The following is a 19784-nucleotide window of genomic DNA, read 5'->3' as shown; positions in this document are numbered from 1 at the left end:
CCACTGGTCACATCCCAGTCATACTGCTGGGAGGTGAGCAGGAACATGGGAAAACTGTGCTTAGAAGGGATGGTTTCCTGTGGTTTTTTCCATATGCAGCTCAGAGTCTCTCTTCTGCTGCCATGATCAGCTGAGCTCACAGAACACCTTTTTTTTGGCTCACATGGGAGATGGTGGAAGGACAGAGTGGCTTTAGCACCTGCTATTACAACCCAAGGAACTAAAAGGACACACCAGGGTCAGACCTTCCCACCTCCCACTCTGCCAGGCACAACATTTTGCCATTGGAAGAACTCCAGTCCTAAACCTCTGGGACACTTTGCAGACAGGTCTTGAGTGCTCTCTGAACCCAGATAACAAAATACTGAATAATGACTCTCACTGGTTCTGCAGCAGGCTGTTGAACTCGATAAGGGTGGAAATGGATGGCACCTCCAGCCTAGGACTATCTAGGGGAAGGCCTAACAGACTTTTAATTGCAGCAGGGACTGTTGCAATCATTTAATATAAAATTATTCTGTGTTTAGAACATTCATCTGTGGCATGATCTGGTCAGGAGAATTGCATCAGCTAATCATAAACAGTTATCTCACACCCAGGACAGACTTTGGCTGACCAAGGGTGTCCTGTTTTGTCCTCTGCAACCACCACACCTGCACTGCAGGTTGGTCCCTGTCACCTTGGCAGGGGTTCTCATCAGGCCCCTCCAACTCTGCCTGTCATGCTCCATCCTCCTGCTGCAGTGAGGCACAGATATAATCTATGGAACACAAACATGATTTTATAATAAGTTTTCTATGCAGCCAGGATAAAATGCCAAAGAGAATCAGAAAACAATCAGTCAGTGAAACTCGGCCCCGGTGATGAGTGCTCTGCTGGTAACGGTCCAGTGCCCAGGAAGATTGAGGCTTTAAATACAGACACCTCCTGCCCTTCCAGAGAGGAAGAGGGGCAAGGAGAGATGGGCAGGAGGGAGGACGAGACTCAGGAAAGTGGGAATGCACAGAATATCCTGCTGGGAATGAGTTAAAACAGGAGCAATATCAGACTGCACAAAGACACCTCAGTGTGGATTCTCTTCTCCGGAGATCAGCAAATTCACCCTCAGCTGGGCTTTGGAAGTGGCAGTGGAAGGAGCAGGGACAGGCAGGGCTGCTGCAGGGACAGATCTGAGTGAGATAAACATGCACTTGTTGTGGAGGCCTCTGGGTGCTGCTCTTGCACAGAGCCGGATAATTCATCCCTCCCACTGCAGGCAGCTTTAGGAGCCTCTCTCCCCTCCATCGGGTTTGCAGCAGCCCCTGCCCTGGGCAAGTTTACATCAGGTTCCATGTCCTGCCACAGATCATGGTCTGCAGGACCCTAAATCTGAGCTGCTCTGCACACTGCAACAGCTGGGGCAGAAAAAAACCAGAAAGGAAGGCTGGGAAACAAAAAGAGGGGAAGCAACTCCTTCCAGGAGTTGGAAGGAGGGCAGGAGGAAGGAGAAAACTGGGTGCTTTGATGTGGAGGGAAGAGCTGAAACACATCCCACTGTCTGGAGCAGCAGCTCAGCCACTCTGGGGGTTCACCCCAGTTCAGAGAGGGCAGGGCTGTACCCCAACAGGGCAAGGAGGGAGCCATCCTGCCCCCATTCCTCCTGGCATGTCCTCAGGCACTGGGAATTGGGAGGTTTCTAGCCAGCAGCAGGAAAATCAGGACCAGCTCTCTACCAGACTGCACAGTTGTCTTTTTTTGTTTTTTGTTCCTTGTAAGAGTTGGGGGATTCACATTAGCTCTTTTCCTGTCTTCTTTAAGTACTCCAGGCTTGAGTCATATAATTGTATAACTCACAACTTCCATTTGAAAAATAAGAATAGGCTGCCTTTTAGGATTGCGAGGAAATGCCAGAAAATACAAGTGTTGAAATCTCAGAACCCAGAAGGCAAATAAAAAGCACTGCAGATACTGTTGTTTTGCTCAGTAGATAAATATATACATATGCATGTGCTTCCAAATTCCGGGGTCCAGCTCATTCTTTCGGAGCAGAGGCTCAGATGTGCAATAGCACATAATTCCTTCCTCAGCCCTGTGGAGCCTGAGCTGCAACAGCAGCTGATAATTTTACTTTGCCCACTTCTCCCCTCCCAAAATAACCATGAGGGAAGGTCTTCATGGAATCACAGACTGGTTTGGCTTGGAAGGGACCCTAAAGATCATCCAGTTCCAAGCCCCTGCCATGGGCAGGGACACCTAAGGGTCTTCTTAGATTTTTTTGCAGCATCTGATCTCCCCAGACTGAATTTTCAGCCTCAGAGAATCCTGTTTTTTAACTCAACACAAACCAAAAAGTCTACCATGAAAGGGAGCACAGGTAAGAGGGGAAGGACCAACCTCACAGAAATTCCCATCCAGACTAAGCAAAGGGTTCCCACACCATGATAAAAGCACAAAACAAACACCTGCCAAGCCAAAATGAAAATCTGAGACATAAGAGCATTAATAAGGGATAACTCCCTTCACCCTCTATCTCCGTCCCTACTAAACTTAAAAACCCCACCCAACTTGCCCTTGAAAAACAAAACAAATACCTTTCCCCTGAAAAAAATTAAAGCCCCCCAAAACTATAAAATCAAAATGACATTAAATTGAAAATAAAATAAAAATAAAAATAAATAAAATAAAATAAAACAAAGGCCAGCTTTCCTCACACACAGCTTTCTCTTTCCCCCAAAACATCCTTTGAATGGTGAGACTATAAATCTTTACAGCTGGTCTTAACCTATCCCCCAGGAAAGAGCCTTGTGTTCAGGGAAGGACTCAGCTCCAGCCCTCTGTCCCAGACCCTAAATTTTGGTGCAGGAGGGTATCTCTGCTCACAGCTTAAAGACCTGCTGGGCTTTGAGGCTGCCTACACTGGAAATGAGGAGGTTTTGCTCTTAACTTTGCCCAGACTTGAATTTCCCCTCTGGCCATCAGCATGTGAGTGGATTTTGGGTTTTCTGTAGCTGAACTTTGGGGTTTTGTAGCCCTTTGTACAAGTGGGTGCTTGTCTGGCTCTGGGCACATTGTGGGGCAGGTTGCATGTGCTGCCTTTCACTGAGCTCCCTCCACCAAGATGCAGGTTTGGGGCCCCCAGTATGGCTATAACAAACCCTCTCAGGTGTGTTTGAGGCTTTGTCAGCTAAGGAAGAACTCCAGTGGTCCTTTCTGCACTAGAACTGGCTGTGGTTCTAGTGCAGATATTGATAAACCTGCAGGATTTCAGGCAGGCACAGCCTGAAGTGGTACAGCCCAGCACCCCCCTTCTCCCCCACACCATCCAGCTTGTTCTTTGCTGATTCGAACACAACAGTCGCAAACCTTCCTGCAGGAAGTGGTTTGGATTTCATCAGATTCATTTCACAGCCTTTGGGGTCCTGTTACCTGACAGATGATAAATGCTGGGGGCGTGCATTTGATCCCTCTCACTTCTGGTATTGATCAGGTCCAACACCCTCCCTGTGACATGACTCCAGCTCGCTCCACTCCATGATTTTCCACTGCTTCCACACGGCTTTTGTGGCCTCCACAAAAGGGCTGGGATTTGGGAATCTGTGCAGTGGTGATTTTTAATAGACATATTTCCAACGGGACACAGGGAAAGGGCCTCAAGTTGCACCAGGGGAGGTTTAGATTAGATATTGGGAAAATTTTCCTTGTGGAATGGGTTGTCCAGCGTTGGAGCAGGCTGCCCAGGGAAGTGGTGGAGGCAGCATACATGGAAGTGCTCAAAAAATGTGTGGATATGGCACTTAGGGACATGTCTAGGTCTAGCAGTGAATGGTTGGACTTGATGGTCTGGAAGGTCTTTGCCAATCTTAAAAATCCTGTGATTCTGGCTCTGCATCTGTTCTCTGTGGCTGAGGGGGGGTTGTGTTTTCACATCACCCCCACCCTGAGTGAGGTATTGGAAGCAGAGCATCCTGCTGAATGGAGCTCTGGGCAGACAGCAGGGACCATGGGCATTTTTTGGCACAACCAAAGTAGGGCAGCAAGCTCAGCCAACACTCCACCATCTCCTTCAGTCCTCACGTTGTCCTGCCTTTAGATTTGGGTGGATTTCCTTCATGGCTGGGCTGTATCCTGGATCTCTTCCTTGGAAAAGTTGTTCCTCTCCTGCTGCTTTAGCTTCTCCATCTACAGTGACACGTTTGTTTAAAGGTGCTTTGAGATCCACATATCAAAGTCACAAATAGCAGCTAAAGAAAACATGACTCATGATGGGGACATTGCCAAGAATGTGCCTGAATAACCAAGTGCCTCAAAGCTTCACAAACAGATCCCAGGAAACAAAAGCATTTGCATTCACTAGTCCCTGTTCCCTGGATAGGACAGGGCAAAAATAAAGCTTTTCCTTTATGAAATGTTGCATAAAAAGCGTGGTTATCTTTTCATTGCAGGCCACTTTGCAGCATGCAAAGAGATTGCCTTTCTTCATGAGTTTGTGATTTTTATTTTATTGCAGTCTTTTTATTTCCTCCATCAAAACATGCCTGAGTTTGAAATGGCATGACTAGGAATGAAAATTAAATACATCAAAACTGATTTTTGTAGAAATGAGATTTTGGAGCAACCAGGGAATGTTCAAGGCTTTCTCACAGCTTGTGTTCAGTTTTTTTGCTAAAGAGGGATGTAGTCTGAGGAAATGGGTCACCTTTTTCCTAGAGAAAATTTCCTCAGTTTTACTGTAATTCTGAAATGTCATAGGCTTTTGGGGACAGTTTTTTTCCTCTTTTTTAATCTTGAACAAAGCACAAATGTCTCTGATTATGGATGACTTGAATATTGCTGCAGCCATACTCTGCAGCCTAATTTTTTTTAGCCCTTAACCTCTTATTCCTATGCTATTTGCTGGTAATTTCAGGCCCAGTCACCACCTGAATCCTGTTCTGAGAGGGGACAGAATTGGGTGTCCTGAGGAACCATGAGGAGAAACCACTCTTTTCTCCCAAACCAGCTTGGAGGAAATAATGCCACAGTGCTATAGGAATAAAGTAGCAAGGATCAGTGGGGGAGGGAAGCGTGGCTTTGTTTTACTGTGTCAAAACAGCTTTTATTCACTCACATCCTCATACCTCTGCCGTGTGGTCACAGTTGCTTCCTGCGAGATCCCTTGGAATGGTGTGGGTGATGAAGGATGTGAGTCCTTATCCCATCTCCTGGGTCACTTTGACTCTGTGCTGGGTCTAGGTGTGCCTTTTGGAGCTGGCAGTGGTTTGTCTGTCCTATTGCCCCTCTGCAAGTTCTGTTTTCCTGCCTATTCTCCACACGCAGCCCGGAGCACACCCTTCCACCTGACGGATGGCAGGGACGGGGGATGGACCCTCTTCACTTCACTTAACCTGGACAAAACCCCCTCAGTTGCCCTGCAGCAGAGGATCCCTGGTGGGAACAGGTGGCTTTGCCAACTGGCTGCCTTTAGGCATCCAAGCCACCCACCAGCTCCTGCCTTACGTGCTCTCTGGTGTCTCCATCAGCTGAGGATGACTCAGGGCAGAGGGGGTGGGCAAGAGGGGACAGCTTTCCCATCACTTGCTGAGCCCACAAACGTGGCAGCTGTGCCCACTTGGCCCTGCCAGGACTGCCTGGAGGGCCCAGCTGGGCATAGGAGTCAGGAGAGGCTTTGTATTTAAACATCACTATTTATTTTTTTTTTTCCTTTTTCCTCCTCAATCGGTGAATTTGAGCCCTTGCCAAGCGAGTGGCACAACTGACCAGAGGGGGGGTGATGGCTCCATTTTCTAACAACACTTGGAGTTTCGGAACATGGTTGCATGCTGAGTTGGAGAAAATTTTGTGCTTTTTTGAGAGAAAAAAGGGCAATCAAGGCTAAATTTCCGATATTACTTTCCCAGTATTGACAAATGCTGTGCTTAAGCCCCTGGCAGTGCAGCAGCCAGGTTACCCTTGCCTGCAACGCGAGGAATTAAGGTTCAAGTCCACATTTCTCAGTCTTTTTTCATCTGAGCAAACTGTGAATCATGATAAGTAAAGAGCAAAGTTTGGGGCTGTGGTGTCACAGGCTGAGGTTATCAGCCAGCTCCAGCTAAAATTAGGAAGAAAAGCTTGTAGTCTACACACACCTACATCTTCAGGAAATGAAGGAAGTGCAGTTTAATGAAATGACTTGTTCCAAACTGTGTTCTTGTTACAGCCTTTGAGTCGTGCTGTTGTGCTCATATGAACACTGGTAGGCTGTGAATCCAGATGGTGAATTTTGGGACTGGTAGGCTGTGGATCCAGATGGTGACTTTTGGTGCAGGGAAGACACAGTTTGTTGAGGGGCTCCATGGGGTAACAAGGGTTCACCACGACTTAACATGGCCCAGTCCTCCCCTGGGTGATTTGTTGTCTGCTCTAAAAACTAAACTCTCTTTGCCTGTCTTACATTTCAAACTTGCTTACAAAAGCAGCAGATTGAAATATTCTTATGTAATAATTAGGAGGATGGACTTCATTGAGAGTTTAATCTTCTACTGGAGTCTGAACATGAGTGTGAAATGGTCTATTTCTGGAGGGGGGTTGAGGTTTTGGCTTTGTTTTTGTTTTTTCCTGGGTAATTTTGGTAATTTTGTGTGTTTGTTTTGTGGGGTTGGTTTGTTTTGTTTGGTTTTTTTGTTTATTTTGTTATTTTTTGTTGTTGTTATTGTTTTCTTATTCATTGGTTGTGCTTTTCTTGGTTTCCCCCTCACACCAGTTCCTACATCATGAGACTCAATGATCTGGGGCCTTTTCCTGTCTGTGCCCTGTGCTCCTTTATACTTTTAGTTACTTGTCTCACCATCTTGTGTCTTGGCTCCCCTTCCAACTTGCTCAGCTTTCTGGACAAGGATTGTGTGCTGATACAAAGGAGTGTACAAGGAGGGAATTGAAAGAACTGTGGAGAAGAGAGCCTAAAATCATACAGACTATCCCAGATTTCCTTAAGAATACCTAAAATTCCTTGAATGACTCAGATGTTTCCATCTGTTACTTCAAAAGTGCTGTTCTTTGAAAGCCTCTTCTTAAGAGCAACTTGACTTTCCAGGATCAGCTTGATCATGAATTCCAGGTCAAACTCATAAAAACAGAAATCCAGGAGACCAGGCTATGGAAAATAATCTCTGTGTTGTTGCATTTATAACCACAGAACTCAAAGTGCCTGCTTCATAGATGAGTTTCTCTAGGCTATCATCTCAGGTATTTTAGTGGGAGAACTGCTCTGGCTGCATCTCTCGTGATTTTTATCATAATTCACAGCGAAGGAAAGGGTGTCTCTGTGCTGTCCATCGCAGTGCTTGGAGCACAGGGCCCTGCAGCCTGTTAGAACAGCTTTCTCAGTAGCTTAATAAACCATGTCTGGTCTGGGTAAGCTTTCAGGGAGAGAACAGCAATGGAACAGAGCATTTCCTATTGTTGCTAATGTTTGTTAAGCTGCAGCAGCGTGAACAGCGCTGGGAGCTCTTGTGGAGATGTCACTCCAGCTTCCAGCAGCTCCTGTCAACCCCGGTGTAAACTGGAGTGGCTTGGAAATGCCCTCAGCCCAGGGCTGGAAACAGCTGAAATGGTGTGAACAGTAATGGGAACTACTCACCAGCAGGTCTCCAAGGCTGAGGGAGGCTGGTGGTGGGAAGGGTCCCTCCAGTGCCCGAGGTCTGGGCTTTTTTTTTTTTTGCAACAAAATCTGCGCAAAGAACATTACAGGGAGAGCTGAGTGGAATAAATGTCCCACTGATGGGTGTGATGGGAGGGGATTGCAGCAGGTGACCCACGTGGAATATTGGAACAGATCCATAGGGGGTGGATAAAGGCACCTGTGTGTGGGTTTGTGCTGAAGAAGTTCAGAAGTCACTGTGAGTTCAGAAGTCACTGTGAGTTATCTGAGGATGCACAAACACCTAATTTAGGGGTGACACCAATCAGGGGAGTGGACAGTGACCTGCTCTGCCTTGTTTTTTGGTTGCAATGGTAGCTCTGTTTAGATGTGATGTCAGAGGTAGGAACCATAACCACATCCTGGCCATGATCAAATTTAACAATATGCAAAATTAATAGTGATCAAACTGAATGGCCAATTTACCCATGCTGAATCACTCTGCTTTGAACCTCTAGTAATAAATTTATTCCAGCTTTTTTTTCTTTTTAAAACAAATCAACCTTTTTTCACCCAAAAATCACATGTTGCTTCCTAAGAGACCCAAATATGGTCCTGTCCTAAGAGAGAACACAAGGCTCAGAGTCATGTTTGTCTGATTGGATTTTAATTCAGTTCTTGAACAACCTGTTTACTTTCAAGGTCACATAAAATCCATCTGACTTTGAAGCAATTTTCATTCTTTTTGATTCTTGCAAGCTTTGTGTCATTCTGGACTTATTGTTTACCTTTCTCTCTTTTTACAAAAAAAAAAAAAAAACCCTCAGTTTTCAGCCCTGGAAAAACTTAATATTTTTAAGAAAAATATTGAGGAGTTGAAAACAAAACTCTATAACAGGAAAATCCAACAGGGTAAACTGATTGCCCAGAAAAGGGGGAGTAGTTGAGGTTTCAGACCCCTCAGCCAACATCAAGCACAAGGCCAAAGGATGGATCAAGGGCACAAGCAACAGAAGATTCTTCCATTGTCCTTTGGAGACAGATGGAGGAGTAGGGAGTCCAACAACACTGTTTAACTTCTGCTGAATGATCCCACACTGATTGTCCTCTCCTTGGTTCTCTCTTATCCAGGTAAATGCCCTTTTGGGGATAAACCTGCATCAGCCAGCACAGCATTTATCAATAGATCAATAGTCAATTTATTTATCTCATTCACCTGCCAGCTGTCATAAGTGAGCCTGTCTGCTTGCCTGCTTGTTATGCAAAATGCTGTCAGACTTCCAGCTTAAGTGATTTCTTTTTCATACTTCTCTGGAATTAGATTTTTAGATTTTTTTTTTCCCCCCTCTCTTTTATGGCAGAGTTTCAGCCTCTGTCTAATTTGGAACTAGTTCGAATCTACAGACTGGAGTTTTCTTAAATAGATTACGGGGGATGAGTGCCAAACCCTCACAGGAAACTAATTCTTGTAGGGTCTTTGAAAAGCTCAGCTTTGAAGGCTGACTTCTTCATGCTGGCCTAGATAGGGAAGAGGCCAAGCTGCAGAGGAAACTGCTGAAGGGATATTGCACTGCTCAGCCTGGGGCTGTCTGGCATTTTGAGGGCACAGACTAGAAATAAAACATCACTGACCCCACCATAATCACAGATACCCTGTCCAGGCTCATATTAAGCCTGATCTGGCAGTACAAGATAAGCATTATAGTGCTGTTGTCATCTTCATTCCATATCCCATGGCATTGTTTGCACAGTCCAGGGCTCACAGGAGCCTGGAAGAGCCCTCACCCTGAGGACTGGAGATAACCAGCACTTTGTGCAGCCCATGACTGGGACAAATGGGCTGAGAAAAGGAAAGGCAAAACAAAACACCCCCACCCCCCACCCCAAACCAACAGCTCTGTTGTAGGAATGCCTGGGAGGATTCTGGAGGACTCATGCTATCCTAAAATTTGTTTTCTACCCAGATAAGGCTTGAAATTTTCTGTTTTGGTTCACACTCATTCTGCCAGCTGATAACACTTGTCTGCAATGTGCACAGAGCGGTCCTAAAATGTCTGTCTTAGTGACTGGGAGGTGCTTGGAGGAAAACAGGGGACAGAGACACATCTGGGCAGGGGCTGCTGTACAGACACCAAAATCCAGGGAGGTATGAAGGCTCTGTCTCTGACATCAGGGAACCCTGATGACATCAGAGCCGATTATCAGTGTGATGTGCCAAGCAGAGGACACGAAGCAGTGTTTGTGACTTGCTGTCAAGGGGGTGTTGCCTTTGGAAAGGCTCCTCACCTTTGGGAGCAGCTGATGACTTTGCAGGTAAGGTTTGCAAAAAAGATAAAGAACCACTGAGCAGGAAGAAGTTGGTGCCTTTTCCTTGCCTGGTTCCCAGGGAGCAGTGGGGCTGGTCCTGGCTGCTGAGTGTGCACTGAGTGGGAAGCACTGACTTCCCTGCAGGCAATCCATCCATGCAGCAGCAGGAGGGGTTGGGGTGTTCTAGTTAGGATGACACAGGCTTTGTTCAGTGTCTTCTTCCTCTGTTTTTTTTTTTTTTTCCCCCCCATTTTCAAACTAACTCTTTCTCCATCATTGTTTAATGCGTTTAATTTCTTTTTTGTTCCAAGCACCAGCCCCTGAGGTCTGTACTTAACTTCTTTGTTCACTTCCATGCTTTGGTTGTCTTGGCCATTTGAAGATGGGAATTTAATTTGCTCCGATGGCCCCTCTCTCTGACTCCTCTCCCTGGCAGAGATGTTCACACCTTTGGATTCTCCTGTCCTTTCTGCTGCTGCAGTGAGGGCTCTGGTTGTTGTACCCATTCCAGGCTTTTGACTTTTCCTTTCTATTCAGTAATTTTTTCCCTGTTTTTCTGTTTCCCTGGAGGGGTCATAATGCTAATGAGCACTGAAACATTCCTAGTGGCTCCTTCTGCCTCTGACATGCTGGCCTTGATGGCAAACTCATTAATGCAAGCTCTGAAAAGGCTTTCTCAGACACAGCTTCATTCAAATAAAGCCTGTCCCCTTCCTGTTGCAGGGAGGAAAGCCTGGAATAGTCAGTATTTCATCCCTCTTCCCACTCAACTCCTTTCCTCCTTCTCCCCTGTAGGTAAGAGCACCTCCAACCCCTTCCAACCATTAGAACAGAAGCTCCTCAGTGCTTTTCCAGGGATTAGAGACCTGTCAGGAATTCCCTGGGTGTACCCCCCACCTTAGCTTGGGCTGTCTGAGACATCAGAGCACCAATAAGTGCCTCTGCCCCACGATTCAGACATTAGGTCATAGTTTTTCCTCATCCCATCTCTGCATCAGGGATTCAGACTCTTCCTCCCCCTTGCTGAGAGGTTTATCGTCTTTCCAAAGCCATTAAAAGCTTCCCTGCTGGCAGAAGTTCAGGTCCTCGCCTGGGATTCCCCTGAGGGTCAGAGAACTCTGCACTAATCCCAGCTGTACCACGGGGTGCCACCGTAATCCTGGTCAAGTCTTTGCATCTTCTTCTCCTGGAAACTGAGCCAGGGCAATATTTCTGTTTTATAAAGTGCCTTGAGACCTGCAGAGACCTGCAGAGACCTCCCCTCTGTGTCCCAGGCTGTGGCACTGGGACTGTGGTGCCTCTGGTGGGTCTGAGAACCCATGACCAGTGAAATGCCAGAATGGTTTCTGTGAGGAAAGGTTTCAGTGCCCTTTTGAACACATCATCCGTGATTCCAAGGCCTTGGTGGAATGCAGATTGAAGGTTTCAGTGGTGACAAACCTAACCCAGTGGCATGAGTTCAGTTTTGACCCATAGCAGCTGCTTCTCCAGAAAATGCAATTAAATCTAGTGCTGAAAGCTAATAAAAACCCTGGTCTTGGAGGTGTTTCTTCACATACTTCAGGAGTTTCAGGCTGGAACATTCCCTAAGGCCAGATCTATACTGTTCCCTGCAAATACCACTTTTTTTTTTATGACCTCGATAATTCTAAGTTATTTCACTAGCCATATCCATTAATGTTAAGTCTATTTTCCAAAATCGTATCATAAACCTTGGCCTCAGGTGCATCTTGCAGCAGAGTTCTGTAGGTTGCATGGAAGATTGCTGGAATTAGAGAACTGCTTTCCATGTAAAATATTGGAACTGGGGGAACAAAATTTGAAATGTGTTTTTGGACATTAAACAGGAAGCTTAACAAGACCATATCATTTGCTTGACCGTTGAGGCTGGACCAGATGACTCCACTTCCAAACTTCACCCTCCTGTGATTCCAATCCCAACAAATCAACGGCACATGAAAAAAGAACACAGCCAAATACTACTGCAAAACCTACAAAAAAAAGCTTGAAAAATCTCACTAAGTAAGTTCAAATAACGCATAAATTAGAGGGAATTGCAACCGGCTCATGGATATTCTATGAGCAGAAGATAAACATCTAAGTTAGTTGCATAAATTATTCATCATAACATATTTGCTCAGCTTTTCTCATCAACTGGGAAAGCCACACATCCCAAGCATATGGAGAGTATAACAGAACTGGGCTTTCACCTCACTGCTATCCCTGGGAGCAGGAAGCCCAGGGGAGGGATGGCATGAATGAGAACTGAGTGGGAAAAGTCTCCCTCACTGCTGTGCTTTAGGTGTGGATTCTCCCCAGGGCTCACCGAGGGCATGAATGGGAACTGGAATTACCCCTTGGCAGCAGGAAAGGTTGAAGATGTGACAGTGATTTCTTTTAAACTCCTGCTTTTGCCTGCTGCCTGTGGTGTCATGAGGTGATGCTGGACCTGATGCAAAAAATGAACCCACTTTTCCCCCTGAACACGTTGTTTGCCAAATTTTCATTCTCCTTTCCTACCTTCTCCCACCTTCATTGTTCATTCCTTTCCTATCTGTGGTCCCAGTTTGCAAAGTCTGTCTTCACACACTGATGAAGACACTTCTAGGATTTGGGAGTTGATACATCATAGAATCCTAGAATGATTTGGCTTGGAAGGCACCCTAAAGGTCATCTTGTTTCACCTCCTGCCAAGGGCACCTTCCACTATCCCAGGTTGCTCCAAGCCCCATCCAACCTGGCCCTGGACACTTCCAGGGATGGGTCAGCCACAGCTTCTCTGAAGGAGAATCTGATCAGTTGCCTGTTTCAACTTCTGATCTTTGCTGTTAAATTATCTATTCCAAAGCAACAAAACCAAACTCTCTGTACTTTATTGAGGAACACGAAGCATTTATCCAACCCTTTCTGGCTCTGGAGTTCTCTGGTGCCTCCTGACTTTATTGATGCTGCAGGAAGCAGAAATCTGAGAGCAAACATGTACTTGAGTTTTACAGGAAGCAATAATCCCCTCTTTGGAGAGGAAGCACAGATGGTATTTTTCCTCTGGTTATGATCTTTATGATGGGAACATGGGCATCTCTATTTATTGTAAAACTTTGCCTGCCTTTTAGTATCCAGCTCTGCCTCTTCTCATGCAGTGCAACTGCTGGAGGGACAGTTCCTTCTTCAAAGGGGATTTCCTTGTGTAGTGAGCTCTGGGATTGCAGCTCTAGTCTGGAATGATTAGAGCAACATCTCTGTAGTGACAGAGAGGAACTGTTTGTCTTTATATTTAAGTTTTATCTATTATTAAAATCAACTGTGAGACCTGCAGGTACTGGACTTTTACACAATTCTGGGACAGTAGGGAAAACACTCTTCTCCATACAGGGAATATATGGCCATTTGTTGTATATTTGTTATCTGCAGACAACTTGGGAGACAATGGCCTGGTTATGTCACTCCTGGTATTAATACCCTGGCGTATCAGGTTTATTTTGGGTTGAGTTTGGGATTTCTTTGGCCTTTTAACCAAGGTTTTTCTAGGAAAGATGGATATTTCTGTGGATTTCAAGGTTTGGCACTAACGGCTCATAATAGAGTAAGAGGTGTGTTTTGTTTTGGCATTTTGACTTGGCTCGTGGAAGCCTGGGAGCTACAGAGGGGGCATTAGCTCAGGTGTAAGGAGTATTTTGAAGTAAATAGCTGGCACTTTACTGATTTAATGGATACAACTGCTATCAGGCAGCATGGGGTGTTGTGACGGGGCTCAATCAAAATAAATACATTTATAATTGCATTAAATCAAATAACCTCATGCACATAGGGTGGACTGGCTATAGAATCAACCGGGGGGGGGGGAATATCTGCTTTGTGATCCTGGCTTTGCAACTAACCCTCCCAAATCTGCCTGCATGTGGGGTGCTCTGCCAGCCAAGTGGGGCTGTCATGCAGGTTGACACACATTGACAGGAAGTTCTGTGTCAGTGCCAGGTTTTGTCATCCCTGTTGTGCTGCTTTTGACTGGCTATTATGGATTATTGCATAATAAAGCAATATTTTGACCCCAGGATCCTGCTGGGAATGCCAAGTCTGACTGAAGGTTTCCAATTAGTCTTTTATTAGTTCTTAGGTTACATCTGGAGCTGGGTCCCTCCAGAGAGGGACCTCTCCCCCAGTTCATACCTGTATCACCATCACCCAATCCTCAAGTCTGACCCCAAATCCAGTCACTTAATTCTGATAGGTGGTTTCTTGATTTCTTATGATTTTTCACTGTCACTGGGCTGGCCTTCTTCTGAAGTTACTTCATTCTCTTGGAATTGTCTCCTTGGAATTATCTTCATTCCACTCCTATCTGCTAAATTCAGTTGGTTCCTTGTTAGCAGCATTAATTTTCCCAAAGAAGTTTACTCTTGGTCAGGCAAAAGCTTCAGCTACTTTAGCTGCTAATGCTGAGCCACTAATGCTAAACATTCACAGAAAACACAGTGAATCAAATTTCTTCTGTAACACTGGGATAAAGTTGAATTTTTTCCATAGTAGCTGGTGTGGGGCTGTTTTGAACTTGTGTTGGAAACAGCCTCAATCACACAGGGATGTTTTAGCTGTGGCTGAGCAGTGCAGGGATTTTCTGCCCCTCATCCCACCCCACCAGTGAACAGACTGGGATGCACAAGGAGCTGCAGGGGGGCACAGGAGGGACATCTGACCCTCAGGCTCAGCACATAGACCTGGGGAAGAAAGAGGAAGGGAAGATGTGCAGAGTGATGGTGTTTGTCCTCCCCAGTCACTGGGATGGAGCCCTGCTGTCCTGGGCATGGCTGAACATCTGCCTGTAATGGGAAGCAGGGAATGAATTCCTTCTTTTTCTTTGCTTGTCTGTGCACCTTTTCGTTCACCTGTTAACCTGTTTTTATCTCAACCCACAAGTTCTCCCACTTTTACCCTTCCAACCCTTTCCCCCATCCCAGCATGGGGCAGTGAACAAGCAGCTCTGTGGGGATGAGGTGTCAGTTGGGGTTAAACCACAACACCCTTAATCTAAATAAAATTTTTGTCTTAAACCCAAATTACAGGACTAAGTGAATGAAAAGCGGCAGAGTAGCTTGTGGGTTGATGATCTGGGAGGTAGCTGAAGATAAAACAGGTGCATTGTAGGAGAGTAGGCATAAATAATATCCTTTGCTTTTAAGAAGGCCTTGCTCAATATTTTTTGAAGGACATTAATAGGTTTCTCATTTTTCAGGTGCTCAGCTGGTGATGTGTTTCAGAGGCCTGATTTTTAGATTGCAGGTGTGCAAGCTTTTCTCCAGGCATGTCGTTTCAAAATGGATACCTGCAATAAAGAGCTGCTTTTGCAAACATTAACTTTATATTTTTTTCCCCCCAGTTGCTCTCAGTTTAAAAGCATGGATTTGAGAATCACTTTATTTGGTTGGGTTTTTTTAAAGACAAACAAACAAACCCTCCGCTTTCATCCTGGCCTCTGCTTATATCTGAATCGATCCTTTTACGTGGTTTATCTCAAAAATTGGTTTTCAAAACGATCTTTTGCTGTACTCCTGGTGCTGAAAGATTAAGATATTTGGAGAAAATGTGTTTCCTTCAGCTCTGCTTTGCAAAAGGAAGGCTTGTGGGCAACAGGGATATAACAATGATCAGATTGGGCGAGATCTGTGTTCCAACTGACCGGCTCTTCTGCTGACAGAGACCAGAATTTGCTGCTTTATGGAGAAGATTAGGACCCCAAAGTGTGTGATGGTGAAAGGACCAACCTGATTTTGTTGTAGGGAAATCCAACTTTCTTCCAGACACCTCTGGAGACTCGAAGGCCACCTCCTCATCAGCCCAAACCCTGATCCTTCAAGTGTGTTGTTATTGTGCAGTAATGTCTCACTTTTCCTCTTCTCCTCCCCCTTTCACCCTGCCTAGCCCTGTGGCCTCACATGTGTGTATCCATGTGGGGGTGTCCAACAGGATTGTCCCCTTCTCCACCCTCCTTCCCTGCCCTGGGTGGCTCTCCTTGCCCCTCCAGACTGGAATCCTCACCCCTGCTGTGTTCCTGTGTTGTCACACAGGGAGTTTGCCCGTTGGAAGGTGAGGAACACAGCCATCGAGAGGAGGGACCTGCTCCACAACCCACTGCCCCTCATGCCTGAGTTTCAGAGGAGCATCCGCCTCCTGGGCAGGAGACCCACCACGCAGCAGTTCATTGATACCATCATCAAAAAGTACGGCACCCACATCCTCATCTCTGCCACCCTGGGAGGTAGGTGGCAACCTGGGCTGTTTTCTGCTGCAGGGGTGGGGGTGGTGGGATGGGGAAGGCACTGGGCAGCCCTGCAAATGTGTCCGGTTTTGGGGCGCCCCAGTGAAAGACAGACTCGGAGCTCAGAGGCTGCGAAGATGAGGAAGGGACTGGAACATCACTCTTACAAGGAAAGGCTGAGAAAGCTGGGCCTGTTCAGCCTTGAGAAGAAACACTGAGAGGAGACACCATCCACTTCTATCAGTGTCTGCAGGGAGGGGGCAGAGGATGGACCAGGCTCTGCTCAGGACAGGAACTGATGCCCAGGAAGTTCCACCTGAACATGAGGAAGAATTCTTTGCTGTGCAGTGACCCAGCATGGAACAGGCTGCCCAGAGAGGGTGTGGAGTCCTCCTCACTGGAGATACTCCAGAACCATCTGGACACAATCCTGTGCCCTGTGCTCTGGGTTGATCCTGCTTGGGAGGGAGGTTGGACTAGATGACCCCACTGTGGTCTCTTCCAACCTGAACCACTCTGCAATTCCAAAACCGTGGCCATGCCATGTGGGAGCTGGCTGGGGGCACAGGGCCAGGCTGCAGCTCATTGTCAGACACTGTGAAAGTCCCCAGAGTATGAAAGAATTCACAACACAAGGTGTGAGTTCAGCACCCGTGCTGTGTGTGTACCTGTGCCCCTCTGACAGCAGCGTGTGTGTGCCCATGTGTGCCAGCAGAAACACGTGCCACTCAGCCCAGGAGCCTGGCTGTCAGCCCCGTGCCACTGTCCTTACCTTGACAGCAGAGTGTGTTGATCCCTCTTTTTCACAGAAAATGAAACCCAACACAAGGGGGAAAACATCCTCTCTTGCTGGAACTGGAGGAATTTTAAAGAGCTCCAGGAAAAGGGAGGTCAAGGAGTTGGGCAGAGAGCGCGTGCAGAGAGGAAGAGATGGCCAAGAAGGCTTGTGCTGGATGCACAGATAACATGGAATAGGCTTTTGAAAAAGCAGCAGTTAAGTAAAATTCAAAATGTATATGGAAGGGCTGCAGAGAGGTCTGAGTGATGCGCACTGAATATGTCAGTGATGACATCAGAGAGAGCACTGTAGGGCCTTGAACCCCTGAGCAGGCACTGCTGGGGCTGCTGCATAAACATTCTGAGTGATGAGTATTGAACATGGGAGGGGTGAAAATCAGCAGTTCCTACTGATATTTACTGCTGGTTTTTTTCCCTCTCCTTTATTATTTCCACTATCCTTTTACCCTCTTGGGTTTTGCCTTTCTTTCGTTCAAGTGCCTTTCTTCTGAGAACTACTCTCTGCGAGCAGGATTCTGCAGTGGTAAAGGCTCTTAATTTTAACACAGAGTGTGTTTTGTTGCTTTTTCTAACGTACCTCACCTCCAGCCTTGCCACACTGTGAAGCTTGTGGTGAACTTTGAGGAATTTCTGGCCATCTGTCTGTTCCCAAAGCGCTCTGCAGACACTGGGATGAGACAGAGATGAGATTAGATGTGTGCATATGATTCATGCACAAATTAGGTGGTAGGTAAGTTGGCTCAGTTCCACTGAAGTCAAATGGCCTCCGGTGTGGCAACGTCCTTCAAAGATCCTCGGGCTGCTCTTCCAGTCCAGGCACTCAAACAGTCCATTCCATCAGCAAGAAATGTGGGAGGAAGCAGGTTTCCAAGCACTGAAGAGTACAAGTGACTGCCTGCATCAGGCCTTAATGAAGTCTGTGTAAAGATAAACTGCTTTTTATTGAGGAAATCACTTTTGAGGCCCATGTTTTACAGAGCCCAAGACAGCCAAGTAAAGTGAGATATTTTTTTTTCTGGGTTTACTGTTCTTTCCATTGACTTGCCTCTTTCTTTCTGCCACTCACATCCGTGTAAATTCGAAATAAGAGAGACCTTTGATGGTAAAATATATTTTTAATTTTGCCTGGGTGAGGTTGTAAATTATTCACAGGGTCTTGTTTCTCCTCCTGATTTTACAACACAACTATCTTAAACATGCAGAGACTTGTAAGGAGAACTGGTGTTGGAGGGGAGAGCTAAATGCTCCACCAGCCCAGAGCATGGTGAGCAATGTTAGGGGAGAAAAGAAGGATTCATCTTGGCAATGGCAGTCCCAGGGTAGATGCAGATGAAGCTGGGCATGCATTATGCACAGAGGACACACTCTGATCACAGTCTGTGGGCTAAACAAGACCACTGGGATATAAAACCAGACATGTCCTGGGCACACTTGCTCTCCCAACACCTCGTGTCTCCTCAGAAAAGTTTCAGGCGTTCTGCCCTGGGTTAGAGTTGTTTTTAACCCCCTCCTGATCTCTTATTATGTTGCAAACGAGTGACAAACACACGGGGAATTGTTTGCCTTTCAAACGCCAGCTGTTGCAGGGCCCTCGGGAGGGGGGTGATGGCTCAGGCCGGCCCCCCTGAACACAGCAGCTCGTTTCACACCTGGCCACAGGAGGAACTGCTCTGCTGCCTTTCAACCCCCAGAGCCAGGCAAAAAAACCCAGCTCTGCTCCCCTTCAGCTCTGACAGCGGCATTGCTGAAGGGTCACTTTGAGGGCGCCCCTGCTCTGGGATGGAGCACACAGAGCCAATTTGCGGGGAAAGCCCTAAAGGAAAAGCAACTTTGAACATGGCACCCGCTTAATAAAAGAGAAATTAAGACTTAATAATGCAGGAAAAGTCTGTTAACCTCTCTTGATCGAAGAGTTGCTTTCCCATGTGCCCCCTCCGTGGGGATGCTGTGCTTTTCCAGGGCTGCACTCAGCCACATGGAAGAGGCTTCCAGCAGCAGTATTTCTGCTCAGCACCCTTCACTCCCAGGGACTGTATTCATCCCTCAGGAAAAGCACCGTAGCTCATGGGCTTTATTCTTCTGTTTTCTTCCTCAGGGAGGAAAAAATGACAGCTTTTTGGGGGAAATGACTGATCCCCACTGCGCTAGAGCAGAGGATTCTCTTCTCTGTTGAGTTTCTCAGTGCTTGATCTGTGTTGTCCAGGGACTAAAGCTAATGGTGGGTCTCCTGGTGATGTGGGACTTGTGCTACTGCCTGACGTGATCCCACCCAGGTTTCCTGCCTGTCCTCTGGCCTCAGCATTCCTCTAGTGAAAATGGACTAGGCTGGAATGAAAAGGTCCTGATTTTTGTGCCTTGGCTAGTAATAAGGGCATTATTTTACCCAGAAAAAGATGTTGTTTCCAGTTACTGGTGTAATCAATGAAAAGTTGGTGGCTGGATCCAGCAAATTCCTCTGAGAATCCCAGCTAAGGGGAGAATTATCCCAGGCTTTCCTTCTCCTGTCATAACCTTACAAAACAGTGGTAAAGCATCATTTCTGTCTGCTGCATCTCCATGCAGTTAAACGCTTCTGTTACATGAGAGATACAAACCTTTTAGCTCAAAATACACTTTCACACTGATCCAGCCCCTTGGCCAACTCCCATGGAGAGTCCTTTTGGTGGCAAAGGGGTTACTCATGAAAACTGACCAAACAAAACCTCAAATCCTCCGAAGAAACTCACCCAAAAAGTGAAACTTGAGCATGCCTTGATGGCATCAGGTACCTGGGGTGCAGTGAGGGCTGTTCCTCACACTGCTCACAGCCAGCTCATTACCTGGGCTTTGCTG

General features: G+C 46.5%; 1 protein-coding gene across 1 annotated transcript in view; it reads left to right on the top strand.

Moving 5' to 3' along the window:
• The window catches only part of BRINP1 (BMP/retinoic acid inducible neural specific 1), an 88785-nt gene that overhangs the window by 45706 nt on the left and 23295 nt on the right, over positions 1-19784 (top strand). Inside the window, exon 3 of the mRNA XM_050319780.1 lies at positions 15964-16154. Coding sequence (XP_050175737.1) covers positions 15964-16154 — 191 coding nt within the window. The remainder of the gene's footprint in view (positions 1-15963; positions 16155-19784) is intronic.

Source organism: Myiozetetes cayanensis, unplaced genomic scaffold (genome assembly GCF_022539395.1).
Source record: "Myiozetetes cayanensis isolate MyiCay16 unplaced genomic scaffold, myiCay2020 scf23, whole genome shotgun sequence".
Taxonomy (NCBI): domain Eukaryota; kingdom Metazoa; phylum Chordata; class Aves; order Passeriformes; family Tyrannidae; genus Myiozetetes; species Myiozetetes cayanensis.
Note: the sequence above shows the minus strand (reverse complement) of the source record. Positions and strands in the feature narration are given on the sequence as shown.